Source organism: Sus scrofa, chromosome 1, assembly GCF_000003025.6.
Source record: "Sus scrofa isolate TJ Tabasco breed Duroc chromosome 1, Sscrofa11.1, whole genome shotgun sequence".
Lineage (NCBI taxonomy): Eukaryota > Metazoa > Chordata > Mammalia > Artiodactyla > Suidae > Sus > Sus scrofa.
The window spans coordinates 30,385,737-30,400,368 of NC_010443.5; the positions used below are offsets into that span (position 1 = coordinate 30,385,737).

At 36.7% G+C, this 14,632-nt stretch overlaps 1 protein-coding gene across 23 annotated transcripts in view; it reads right to left on the reverse strand.

Annotated features, from left to right (window-relative positions):
- Nucleotides 1-14,632, reverse strand: part of EYA4 (EYA transcriptional coactivator and phosphatase 4) — a 314,810-nt gene that overhangs the window by 124,953 nt on the left and 175,225 nt on the right. For all 23 annotated transcript variants that reach the window (XM_013988217.2, XM_021087789.1, XM_021087721.1 and 20 more), the window contains one exon: nt 4,162-4,211. In XM_013988217.2, the coding sequence (XP_013843671.1) occupies nt 4,162-4,211 (50 nt within the window). The remainder of the gene's footprint in view (nt 1-4,161; nt 4,212-14,632) is intronic.

Here is a 14,632-nt window from a genome sequence, read left to right on the forward strand (position 1 = left end):
TAACAGCAAAAGAATTGGTATAATTCCTAGAAGTCAGTTCAGAGCTCAACCTCACCAAAATTTTTATTTCCATTTACTCCTTAATTAACAAAACAAGCATATAATACAATCATCTGATTCGAGTTTTATTTTCTTTCAAAGTTCTTGATCTCTTCCGGGTGAAAATGCTCTAACCAGTAGTGGCCCAAAAAGGAAAGAGAAACAGAAGGTCACCAAAGAAATCATTCAGGTATTAGGGGAAGTATTTTAACATATAGGCACTCTAAGATATTTGCCAAGAATGCAATTAAAAAATGAAATAAATGATTTCCTCACCTCATAGCAGAAATAAAAGGTAGAAGAGTTAAGGAAATGGAGACTCAAAAAATTCTAATTTTACTCGCCCAGGAGCTAGCTGTCATATTAGAATTAAACAAAAACCATGTATTTTCAGGGATGGCTTAAATAAGTTCTAAATCTACACAAACAAAGTTACCATGAATATAGAAAAATGTCAAGATAAAAATGACAATTTAATTTTTTGTCTTAAGATGGTCTGCCTAGCAACAGATTTAATTCTAGGGTAAGGTAAAGCAGGAGAATTAGTTTTCTCATGTACCCATTCTAAGATGAACATTAGTTTTAGGAACAAACACCACATTCTTAAAATGATTAGTGACATTAGTGGAAAGTTTAGAAAAAAAGTACCTTTAAGGAATGACAAGTGTTAGTAGAAGAAACTATTGCATCTGGAGTTGATAAGCAATGAGATCCTACTGCATAGCACAGGGAACTTCCTCTAGTCACTTGTGATGGAACATGATGGATGATAATGTGAGGAAAAACTACATATTTCTCTATATTATATATAGAGAAATATATATATATTTCTGCTGACTGGGTACAGCAGAAATTGACAGAACACTGTATCAACAATAATAGAAAAAATAAAAATACTGATCTTAATAAAAAAAAGGAATGTCAGTTTTTCTATGAAGCACATTCTATCCCTTCCCATATGACATTAAGTTCAATACAGATGAATCTGCGAGAACACTGCCCCAAATGTCTGACTTTCAGTATATCCACATTATGTTATCTCTAAGAAGACATTTTTACCTTACTTACATCGTATGGGTTTATAAATTTTCTTTTTTTCCAATCCACCAGTCACATCTGCAGCCCAAGTGTCTCTTTCCGAAAGAGGAATTAAGGCCAAGCAAGACAAGAATTTGCTGATACACATGTCGCTCCAAGAATTTCCCCTGACAAAGTCCCCACACCCAACTTAATTACTTCCCTACTGTAAAAACACTTTCCATCTGCATTTATTCTAATCTTTTTCAAATCCAAAATCAACACACTATAAAGCTAGCTAAATAAATGAATGATATTAACTTTAGGTTCCAAGTGAGGGAGCATTTTATAAGGCAGTGGGCCTCCAGCTCCCATGCATTTTGTGCTGATACAGTATTTCATTTTTAGCTCAGTTCTTTACTTCAGATTTGTTTATAGTAGAATTACCTGACCCCAGGCCTTAAATCTCAGTCTGAATCTCTCTCTCTCCCTCTCCCTCTCATACACACACACACCACACACACACACACACACACACACACACACTCAGAGAGAGAGAGAGAGAGAGAAAGTGAAGGGAAAAAGGAGGAGAGGAAGAGACAGAATGTATGAATGTTTGTGGTTCTTAATGAGCCAAAAGGAATGTACTCACATATGTATATGCTAAAGTAATGCTTACCTGGTATCTACAATAAAAGCATTTTGATGTGGCCTTTTTGCTATTGCTGTTGGTTAGAAAAACTGAACCTCAGTACATACTTATATAATCAATACTATTTTTGTCATCGCTAATTTGTTGACTAGTCAGTAAGTTATTGTATCCTTTTTGTGCAAAATGTTCTTTAGCATAGCTTTCTTCCTTTCTTGATATTCCATCACTTCATTAACTAATGCCATTTGGCACTCCCAGGCCTAGTATCTGTGAATAAACAGACAACCCAAGAACAGCCACCTCTTTCTGTTACTGATACTACCAGAGTGTGGAGATTGTACTTTGCACCAAAAGTTAGGACAGGGGACCAGCCACGATCAAAATGTTTGGGTGACACTGAACCAATAAATGATTCCAGGTTATCCTAAAGGCTTTTCCATCTTGGGTTTTTATAAATAAGGATTGTATTATTTGTTTGTTTTTGATATCACAAAGCTCTACACTCCTTAAAAATTTATTGGCCTAATTTTACCTGTTTATATTATGAGTTAGGAAATTTTTAGAAGCAAGTTATCTACGGCAACCAACTAGTAGCTTCCAGAAAGTAAAGGCATTTTCCAATCAATATATATATTATAATAATGTGTAGTATATAACAGAATAATAAAACATACTTTAATACTTTAAAATCAACTATTATTTATCTTAAAAATACGATTGCACTTTTAAGGCCACATGGGCTGAAGTCTAAACTCTCTCTTTTCCAATTTATTGATATAAATTATAAACACTGCATCAGTTTGGCGGCTGGATTTTTGGTGCTTGTTTAAAATTTGTTTAAGCACAACATTGTCTGTCCAAAATTCCTCAGTGAGTGTCCTCAAGGGTAAAACATTTTGATATGCAATATTAATAAAAAGGATAATCATATTGCTCTGTTTTCCCTACTAACCCTTGAGATCAGCTGCTCGCAAAAGTTATCTAATTAGTTAAATAAAAAATCATAGGTGGGTTTCTCACAGAGGTTGGCAAAATAATTAGGAAGGAAATGCTGGAATTACTCTGCTCTGTAGGAAAAATTTAATGGTGCATCCATTTCCTAATGCTCCAATAAGCTAAAGCTATTTGGTTCTCTTCTGATACATAATCATAAAAGACAAAGACCAAATGTCAAGAATCCTATGTCATATTATATATACTTCTGACGATGTAAAAGAAAAGACCACACACAAGCATTTCACTATGATATATATAGGAATTAATTATAGGAATATCTTACTACATAAAACAAAGGAAGATTTAATCAAACTGTTAATGGACTGTATATTCTACATGCTTTCCAAAAGGAACAGATGGTGTTGTTAACACTGTATCTAGATCTATATTGTTTTACTGTACCAAGAAAATCACTGCAGACATCACAGGCTAAAACGAGTAGGACAAGATAAACTCACCATTAAATACAAATTTCTTTCTTTTTTTTTTTTTTCTGTCTTTTCGCTTTTTCTAGGGCCACTCCCATGGCATATGGAGGTTTCCAGGCTAGGGTCGAATCAGAGCTGTAGCCACTGGCCTACGCCAGAGCACAGCAACGAGATCTAGCCGCTCTGCACCTACACCACAGCTCATGGCAACGCTGGATCCTTAACCCACTGAGCAAGGCCAGGGATCGAACCTGCAACCTCATGGTTCCTAGTCAGATTCGTTAACCACTGTGCCACAACGGGAACTCCTAAATACAAATTTCTTAATGCAAGAAGCTACATCACTGATATTGTATGAAGGATATGTGTTTACTATTATAATAGTATTTACAATACTTTTACTTACCCGTTTAAAATTGAGGCCTGGATTTTAAAATAAAAACAGTGAAAATGCATAGGCCTAAAAAAGTCTGTTGGGCATCTGGTCCAACCACAAACAACCAAATGGTGCTAAATTCCTGTCTGCAGTGGCCTGACCATGTTATTAATTCATCATTTCTTCAGTCTCTATATAACCACAAAGAGAATGACACATTAATTTTGATTTTTCCAATTTGATACCATCTTCAAAATCTATAGCAACATTTGATTGAAAGCAATTCTAGATTTTTGGTAAACACACATTTAAAAGCTATTCAGTTCCTGGAAAAATTTCAGATGTGAATACATTACAAGAAGAGATTAGAAAGAAAAATGAAGGTGAACTTAAAATAATGACTGTTCAGGGAATATATTTTCAGTATTCCCAGAGCTGTTTCCACTATTGTTCTTTGAAGGTGACCGCAATTGGTGTCCTTTTTATTAATATTCTGATGAATAGTATCCAAGCCAGTATGATAGATAATGTCCATACAGATAAGTGTTTAAATGTAATGTTTTAAATCAAGTTGTAACCGAAGTATAACATCTTATTAGTTCTTCAAAACTGCAATGTTTCTTAGCGAAGTCTTGGCCTCTATTTTACTGTACCTGGAATTCTGGGGTTCTGGAACATCTGATTCTGTGCACGGTTTCTTTACCTGTAAGAAAAGAATACTAGTTACTCTCATATGAAAATACAACTTCCTCACTCAGGTTCACACACTTGTTAAACTTAAAGTGGATATAGCTCTGCCCACCAAGATCTCTATAAAATACTCCCCACCTTTTACAGCAGCAGCGCGCAGTATTAAATTGTGTATTTCATTATGACCCCATGAACAGCTGCCAAAGGCACTTCCCCAGACTCCATTAGTACGTAAAATGCTCAGCTAAAATAGCCTGGGACCAGCTTAACTAGGAACAAAGAAACCAAAGAACCAGGTTTCCCACTTAGGAACTGGGAAGCCATGCTGTTCTCAATTCACTAAGAAATGTTTTCCAGTTGATACTGCTTCTGCCTCCTACGAAAGTGCACAATAATAAACACCAGGTTCTGGGGGCAAAGCACAGTGTTAGCTAAAACATTCACATATTAATTTTCATTTTCTCAATCCGGTGGCTCTGTGTTTTATATATTTCTCAGCATATCAATTAGATTTTGGCATTGCTCACAGACTTCTCATATATATCTGCGGTATATTTTGCAGACAATATTTCAACTTCGTGGTTTTTAACCCACAGAAGGTAAAGAATGAACATAATTTCATTTTTAGGACATGCTACCCACTTCTGGACAGAAGTGTGTGATACAACCTCTAAAACAAGGCAAAGCACAAATCCATTGCCTTTCACAATTTAGCTTCAAGCACAGATACTTAGGTCTGATTATTATGGTTTCACTGGTACCTTACAAGCAGAGTAAACTCAACTTCAGAAATTCCTCCGTTAACATGAAGCATAAACAATATATATTCACAACTCCACTGTCATCCACTCTGGGTGGTTACATCATCATGGTCTATCTACACAACCTACAGGATCCAGGCGTTTTAACTCCTAATATGTGGTTTGGAAGTGAAAAATAAGTCTACCGAAAATACCTCGGGGACATATGCCATGAGTGTGAACTGTGATACGAATGGCACTGCTTAAGAATAAATTTTGGATTTTAAAAATACTGTATTGTGGAGTTCCTGTCGTGGCGCAGTGGTTAACGAATCCGACTAGGAACCATGAGGTTGCGGGTTCGTCCCTGCCCTTGCTCAGTGGGTTAACGATCTGGCGTTGCCGTGAGCTGTGGTGTAGGTTGCAGACGCGGCTTGGATCCCGAGTTGCTGTGGCTCTGGCATAGGCCGGTGGCTACAGCTCCGATTCAACCCCTAGCCTGGGAACCTCCATATGCCGCGGGAGCGGCCCAAGAAATAGCAACAGCAACAACAACAACAAAAGACAAAAAAAGACAAAAAAAAAAAAAATACTGTATTGTCCTTCTAGTTCACAAATTCTCTCCTTTTCCGTCTTATACGGATGCTTAAAAAACAAATTTTAAAAATCCCTGCACTTTCAAAAACCTATGTCTTTCGCTCTCGATTCTAAGCCTAGGCATTTATAATCTGGGATGTAAATTATTGCTTGATTAACTGTACTCTCATCTGCATCCTGTCTATACATTCATATAGTATGAAAATAAAGCTGATTAGCCAAGAGATTACCATCTCTGTCCTATCATATAACATTTTCTATGCTCTTAATATGGAAGTCAGCCCCAAGAGATAGAAGGGTGAAGAAATATTTTTGAATAATTTAAAAAAGAAAAGAGAGAAGGGAATATTTTCCCAAAAATGTAAACATAAAATTCACTATGAAACCCACAAAAGTCTATGTCCATTAAAAATATGAAACCCACGGAAGTCTAAGTCTATTAAAAATTCCAAGAAAAAAAAGAATTAAAAGGGAAAGATATGATAATGAAACCCTTCTTTCCCACTGGTTCTTTTCTATGATTCATCATCAGCATGAATATGTAGAAATCACCTCAAAGTGAATGTCTCTTTCTGAAAGACGATGAAACTTGGTGACTGACGAAAAAAGCTCCAGATCACACAGGCAAACTAGACATAAACTCCCAAGCAAGAGTCTGAATGAGACAAGCTTCCTCTGGTTTAAAAAACAAAGTGTTTTTTTTTTTGTGGTTTTTTTTGCCATTTCTTGGGCCGCTCCTGTGGCATATGGAGGTTCCCAGGCTAGGGGTCGAATCAGAGCTGTAGCCACGAGCCTACGCCAGAGCCACAGCAACACAGGATCCGAGCTGCGTCTGCAACCTACACCACAGCTCACGGCAACGCCGGATCGTTAAACCACTGAGCAAGGGCAGGGATCAAACCCACAACCTCAGGGTTCCTAGTCAGATTTGTTAACCAGTGCACCACAATGGGAACTACTGTTGTTTTTTTTTTTTTTTTTTTTTAATCCTTAACACCCATAACTTTACAAAACATCATTCTCCAAATAATTACCTAGAAAGTTGTGATTATTTTAGTGTATTCTCAAAGCAGTAATTGTAATGTCAGAGAACACGTCTACTAATGATTTACTATCTATTATGTGCAGAGTCCCAGGTTCATAGCTAATGCTTAATGAGTATGTGATGAAAGACTGAAGTAGATATAGATATTCTTTTAGGTATTGTTAGAGCTTTGCATTCTTCAAAGTAATTCTTTTCAGGGACTTTATTCATTTCTTCATGTCAAATGAGAGAAGAATAACATTTAGGATGCCATGACTTCTAAAAGAGAGATCTATACAGGGTGGTGGATGTTCAGAGGACAACTGACCCTACCCAAAGGAAGATGGGAATGGCAACAAAGGAAGTGACTTCTGGACAAAGTCTTAAAGGCATAGGCTTTAAAGACTAAATCTCGAGAGAGGTGGTTATTTCAACATCATAGGATTTGCCACAGTAACCATATTTAAAGACCTGATAAATTGTAAAAAAAAAAAAAAATCTGGAATTTAATCTTTGGGCAATGAAGACCATTGAAGGATTTTAAGAGACAGACTAGGTAGAGATGTGCAGAAGACAGTGTAGAAGGGGACAAGCTGAGGACTGAAAGGCAGATAAGAGCCTAATGTAACAAGAGAGAATGTACAGGATCCACCAAAGCAGAGATGGCACTGATTTGTGTATCATTAATCTCTAGCCTTGAATAGATACTCCTTGCTATGGTCTGAATGTTTGTGCCCCTTCAGAATTCATATGTATAATCTTAACTCCCAAAGATTACGAAGTAGGGCCTTTGGGGGGATGCTTAGGTCATGAAAATGGAGGTTTTATGAATGGGATTAATTCTTATGAAAGAGCTCCCACAGAGCTCCCTAGTCCTTCCACCATGTGAAGACACAATAAAGAGAAGAAGTCACTGGCTATGAATCAGAAAGTGGTCTCTCGTCATGTACAACCTCGGTCTTGGACTTCTCAGCCTCCAGAACTGTGAGAAAATAAATTTCTATTGTTTATCAACTACCCAGCCTTTGGTATTCTGTTATAGCAACCCAGTGGATTAAGACAATAAGACAGTCTGCAAAGAAATAAAACAAAAAGACAACCTACAGATTGAGAGGAAATATTTGTAAATGATGTGACTGGCAAGGGCTACATTTCCAAAATATACAAACAGTTTATACAACTCAATAAGAAAAAAACCAAATAATCTAATTTAAAAATGGGCAAAGACCTAAATAAACATTTTTCCAAAGGAGAAATGAGATGGCCAATAGGCACATGAAAAGACACTCATCATTGCTAATTATTAGAGAAATCCAAATCAGAAATACAATGAGGTATCATCTCACACCAGTCAGAATGGCCATCATTAAAAAGTTTACAAATAATAAATGCAGGAGAGAGTGTGAAGAAAAGGGAAACCTTTTACACGGCTGGCAGGAATGTAAATTGGTATAGCCATTAAGTTATGGAATTTCCTCAAAAAACTAAAAATAGATTGCAATATGACCCAGCAATCTCACTCCTGGGCATAAACCCAGACAAAACTTATAATGTGAAAAGATACATGCACCCCTGTGCCCAAAGAAGCACTATTTACAATAGCCAAGACATGGACACTACCTAAACATCCACTGACAGATGAACAGGTAAAGAAGACGTGGTGTGTGTGTGTGTGTGTGTGTGTAGATACAGAGATACGCATACACACACACAATGGAATATTACTCAGCCATAAAAAGAATGAAATAATGTCATGAGCAGCAACATGGACAGACCTCGAGATTATCATACTAAATAAAGTAAATTAGAAAGAGATAAACACCATTTGATATCGCTTATATGTGGAATCTAAAACATGACCAAATGAACATCTCTATGAAACAGAAACATACAGACACAGAGGACAGACTTCTGGTTGCCAAGGGGTTGCGAAGGAAGAGGCAGATTGGGAGTTTGGGATTAGCAGTGCAACCTAGTATACACAGGATGAATAAACAACAAGGTCCTATTGTATAGCACAGGGAACTATATTTAATATCCTGTGATAAACTATGATGAGGAAAAATATGAAAAAACTACGTACAATTGAATAACTTGGCTATACACAAGAAATTAATAGCATTGTAAATCAACTATACATCAATAAATTTTTTTTAAAAGTTCACTAACTGAATCATTCAATCCAATGGTGAGAGATGAAGACCTGAATTAAGACAGGGGCCATGGGGAAGTTCTCTTGCAGTGCAGAGGGTTAAGGATCTGGCATTGTCACTGCAGCAGCTTGGGTTGCTACTGTGTCATGGGTTCGATCCCTGGCCCAGGAATTTCCATATGTTACAGGCATGGCCAAAAAATAAGACAGGAGCCATGGGGAGAAGTGAGAGGATGGTTTTGATAGATATTTCTAAGATAAAATTGAGAGAATATCATTGCTGATTAAAGCAAAGTATAAAGTAGAATATGACCTTATCTTTTCATCTGTCCTTGAAAAACCTTTGCTAATACCAACAACAAAAAAAATGTTAATTTATGACTTCTTTAAAAAAAACTTCAAAAGTTTACCTTCTTTCTGAATTGATGGAGAAAAGCAAGATGAATTATTAAAAAACTGGTATCTTCACATCGTCTTGATCACAGAATTAGAAGCCAAATGGGCAGTTTTACCTAAATTTAAACACACTGTCCCATTTGAGAGATCAACACTTCATTAAATGGTGACTATTTTTTTTTTTATCAGTTTCTTTTTTTTTTTTTTTTTTTTTTTTCTTTTTGCTATTTCTTGGGCCGCTCCCGTGGCATATGGAGGTTCCCAGGCTAGGGGTCCAATCGGACCATAGCCACCAGCCTACGCCACAGCCACAGCAACGCGGGATCCAAGCCGCGTCTGCAACCTACACCACAGCTCACGGCAACGCCAGATCGTTACCCCACTGAGCAAGGGCAGGGATCGAACCTGCAACCTCATGGTTCCTAGTCGATTCATTAACCACTGCACCACGACGGGAACTCCCAAATGGTGACTATTGAAATATAAACACTATTAGGAGTTCCTGTGTGGCTCAGCAGTTAACGAATCTGACTGTATCCATGAGGATGCAGGTTCGATCCCTGGCCTCCTCAGTGGGTTAAGGATCCGGCGTTGCCGTGAGCTGTGGTGTAGGTCACAGATGCAGCTCGGATCTGCGTTGCTGTGGCTATGGTGTAGGCTGGCAGCTCCAGCTCCGAACTGACCCCTAGCCTGGGAACCTCCATATGCCTCCCACAAGTGTGGCGGCAAGGAAAATGGGCAAAAAAGGACAAAAAGGACCAAAAAAAAAAAAAAAAAAAAAAAAAAAAAAAAAAAAAAAAAAAAAGACCAAAAAAAAAAAAAAGAATGAATATTCTTATAAAATATGTAGAACCTAGTTATTTAATGACCACTAATTTAGTTATGAATTTGTTCTGAAAAAATCTGAAACAAGTATGCCAAGAAATGAGGCAGAATTTCATGCTCATAATTTAAATCCAAATCTGTTTTCATTAGACATACAAGGAAGTGAGCAAAAAATATGCCAAGAGAAAAAGATGAATAAAGTTAAATATATTTAATTGCCTTTAATAATGTGAATTTTAACTCTACTTAATGTTATAAAAGTAGCAAAAATCAAAGCAAGATGAAACATAATGAAAAGTTTAACTATTCTAAGAAAATAATTATTTGTATGTCACGAAAATACAAACACTGAATTTTTTTTTCTTTTTTGGCTGCACTTGCTGCATACAGAAGTCCTGAGCCATGGATCAAATCTATACCACAGCTGTAGCAATGCTGGATCCTTAACCCACTGTGCTGGGCCAGGGATTCAACCTGCATCACCTCTGAGACAATGCTAGACCCTTAACCCACTCACCAAGAGTAGACTCCAAAAACTGTTATTTTTGAAGAAAAAGTAATAGCTAAAATATTTGATTGTTGGAGTTCCTGCTATGGCACAGCAGGTTAAGGATCTGACTACAGCGTCTCAGGTTTATGGAGGTTCAGGTTCATTCCCCGGCCTGGAGCAGTGGGTTAAGGATCCAGTGTTGCTGCAGCTGTGGTGTAGGTTGCAGCTGTGGCACGGATTTATTCCCTGCCTTGGGAACGTCCATGTGCTATGGGTCCGACTGAAAAAGAAAACAAATTTCTGCATGTTTATGTGGATATTCCTTTCCCCCTTTTTCACAGATAATAATACTGAAAACTAGAAAGATTAATCTGCAAGTTACGTAGTAAATTTCAAATCCAGACCTCTAAGGACATTTTAACCAGTAAATGTTAAAAACCTAAAATTCATAAACATATATGCCAAACTGTTTAAAATGAAGATCAAAACATACATTTGAAAGTTCAGTTTGTATTATGTCATAATGATAAGTGCTGCCATTAATTAGGCGGCTATTCTTTTCCACTGGACTACGTGTATATGTAATATTACTTAATCTATGAAGACAGGTGTGACGGATGAAATCCTTCTTTTACAAATGAGAAAACCAAGGCTCAAAGAGGTTAAACACCTTGCAATGTCCCACAGCTAGCACTAACAGGGATGGAATTAGAACAGAATGTTATACAGTAAGCCGTTTCTTCTAATGCGAGATTTTCCAACTGCTTTTATTAGGTTGTTTTAAAATTAAGACCTGAAACTAACATTTTCTGTGGAACAATTTTTGAAGGAGAACTTACTAATTAATTCTTGCCATACATCAACCATTAAATGAATCTTTTAAATTGGATTAGTGAGGTAGCCAGTTTTTAACCAAGCACTAGCAACATGTAAAGCCTATGAGCAAAGTGAAACTTGAGTTTTGAAGAAGTTACCCCAATACTTCTAGCATCTACTGCCATCACCACCATCCTAACAAGTTCAAAGGTGGTCTAATGTAAAAAACAACGTCTCTTTTGTTGTTGTTGCTGTAAGTCTTAGATATCAGGATCTACGCATTCAACAAGGCTTTACCGAATGCCTCAGGGTATATGAGGCACCAATCTGGGGATGGAGATGAACTTGACCTAAACAGCCCAGCAAAGGAACCACTAACCACATGTGGCTCTTTAGAACCTGAAATGCAATTAGTCTGCATTGAGCTGTGCTGTAAGTATAAAAGGCACACAGAATTTCAAAGACTCAGTATTTTTTAAAAAAGGAAAAATACCTCAATATTTTTGATATTGAGAAATGAAATTACATTTAGGTCGACTGGGTTATATTCATTTCTTTGTACTTTTCTAACAATGCTAAAGTCACAAGTGGCTTAGACTAAATTTCTGTTGAACAGCACTGACCTAGACCAATAAAAGCCTGCCCGCATGAGTCGTGCACTCTAAGTAAACAGGTAAACAAAGAATATAATGTCAGCAGCAATGATTGGCAAGAGAAAATAATAGAACAAGGGGTAGAAAACATTAGTTAACAATGTTACATCAGCTAGACAATTATAAAAAACTGTTATTCTTATTTCACTCAATTTACTCTTCAAGTTTTTTAGGCTGTTATGTACAAAAAAGACGAATTGCATTTTTTTTTTTTTTTTTGGTCTTTTTGCCATTTCTTGGGCCGTTCCCACGGCATATGGAGGTTCCCAGGCTAGGGGTCCAATCGGAGCTGTAGCCACCAGCCTACGCCAGAGCCACAGCAACGCGAGATCCGAGCCGTGTCTGCAACCTACACCACAGCTCACGGCAACGCCGGATCCTTAACCCACTGAGCAAGGGCAGGGACCGAACCCGCAACCTCATGGTTCCTAGTCAGATTCGTTAACCACTGCGCCACGATGGGAACTCCCGAATTGCACTTTTTAAACAAAGCATAAGGAATGTGGGATCTGGTATTGAGAATAATGAATACTTTCAATGTCTGGGAAATAAGTGCAGAAAATATAATCTCTAGAATGTTTTGCATTATGACAATTACATTCACATATAAAAATCACCTTAAAATTATTCTCATTTTCTAACCACTATGTATTTGGGAGGCTTACAATTTTTTGAGGAAAAACAGATTAACTCATAGCAAAACTGAAAAGAAAAACAAGTTTCTTTTATGCCATCCACCATCTTCTTAAAAAAGCTGGAACCAATTATTCCAATTATTTTGTATATAATATTGCTGTTTATAAACCCTGAAACATTAATGATGATTTTTAAAATGTTAAGGATGGAATAATGGAAGAAGACTCTTTTTTTTTGTCTTTTTGCCTTTTCTAGGGCCACTCCCGTGGCATATGGAGGTTCCTAGGCTAGGGGTCGAATCGGAGTTGTGGCCACTGGCCTACACCACAGCCACAGCAACGCGGGATCCGAGCCACATCTGCAACCTACACCACAGATCACGGCAAGGTCAGATCCTTAACCCACTGAGGGAGGCCAGGGATCAAACCTGCAACCTCACGGTTCCCAGTCGGATTCATTAACCACTGAGCCACAATGGGAACTCTGGAAGAAGACATTTTAAAAAGGTCTCTTTGGTAACTTTATTTTGTCTTGAAACTAACTTTAATGATTAAGGCTTAGAATATACTGTACATTGACAATAAAAGATCAATTCTGAAACTATAAATCTAAGATTAAAAACTTCAGAAACTAAAGTTAGCTGATGTAATGAATAACTTCCATATTCTTATGGATGGCATGCAAGGTAATCCTTATTTCTTCACCGAACTGCACAGAAAATATAATACAGATTCGAATGCATTACAGTTTAAGGAAAATGGCAGATAAAAAGATAGATATAAAAATAAAATCTGACATAGTGCAGTGGTTTAAGAATCTGAATGCGGTGGCTCAGATTGTTGCAGAGGCACAGGTTTCATCCCCAGCCTGGTGCAGAGGGGGTAAAGGATCCAGCGTTGCCACAGCTATGGTGTAGGTTGCAGCTGTGGCTCAGATTTGATCCCTGGCCTGGGAATGTCCTTATGCTTCAGGTGAGGCCGTGAGAAAAAAAGAAAAATTTGTTCCCCAAATGCAAATTATATTGTAGGTTATCACTTGCAATACTCTTTGTAAATACAGAATTATCATCAACAATAATGGTCACTTCCATTGTACATTTATAAAATTATTATAAATAATTGCTGTTAGAGCAGAATGGGTACCTAAATTTAGTTACTGTTAGGTTTAATTTAGTGAACATAAAAGACTTACTGAGATATCAATTGTTATATGACATTCTTTCACATTTCATAAACTTAGAATTAGGTCATATTTGAATTTTAAATTACTCAATGTAATTTAAATTGTTTTCGTAACATTATTCCAGCTTTATTCTAGAAATGTAAAGTATGCTTTCATTTAATTAGAAGACCCTTTCTAACACATCTTATTTTTTTCAATTAGCTGAACCAGCGTTTGATGTGCTTCCCCCCATCATCCTGTCCTCTAATCAATAGCATTAAATAAATAAAAGTTACTGCCCCATTCTATTTTACTTCAAAATGCACATGGTAACATAACTAAGGAAATATAAAAGTGGGTATATGAATAAATTTTAAAATTGAGTCAAAATAATAACAGTTGGAATGTTTAAGTAAATCTGTATTTTTTGCAAGAGACTTTTGCTGAAAATGATTGTAATGTTTATTTACTTCATTTTCTAAATATAATATTTAGAAGTTAATACCATTTTAGAACTGAACACAGGACATATACTTTAATGAGATAACCTATGATTATTTGTGCATCCCAGTAAATATAACTTATGTTGAGATCAGGACAGAATTGCTGCACTGCTAGTCCCATGGGGATGCAAACTTAGAAAGACACTACCGACGAAAACATCTCCACATTTCTCCACAAGACCTATTTTACATTTTTTTAGGTATGCTATGATTCAGTTCTTGACATCTAAAAACTCAACGCATTAAAAAAAAATCTTTGGAACACAAGAGTTACCACACAGTTTTTAAAAATATATCTCTGTTATAATATGCCCATAGAAATTTGAGAGGCTTTTCCAACGATAAAAAGCTATTTTGCCAAATGGTGGTCGAAAAAATGAAGGTTTTGGTGACACACTTTGTAAAAACCTAAGGATTAAATAACAGAAAACTATTTTTATA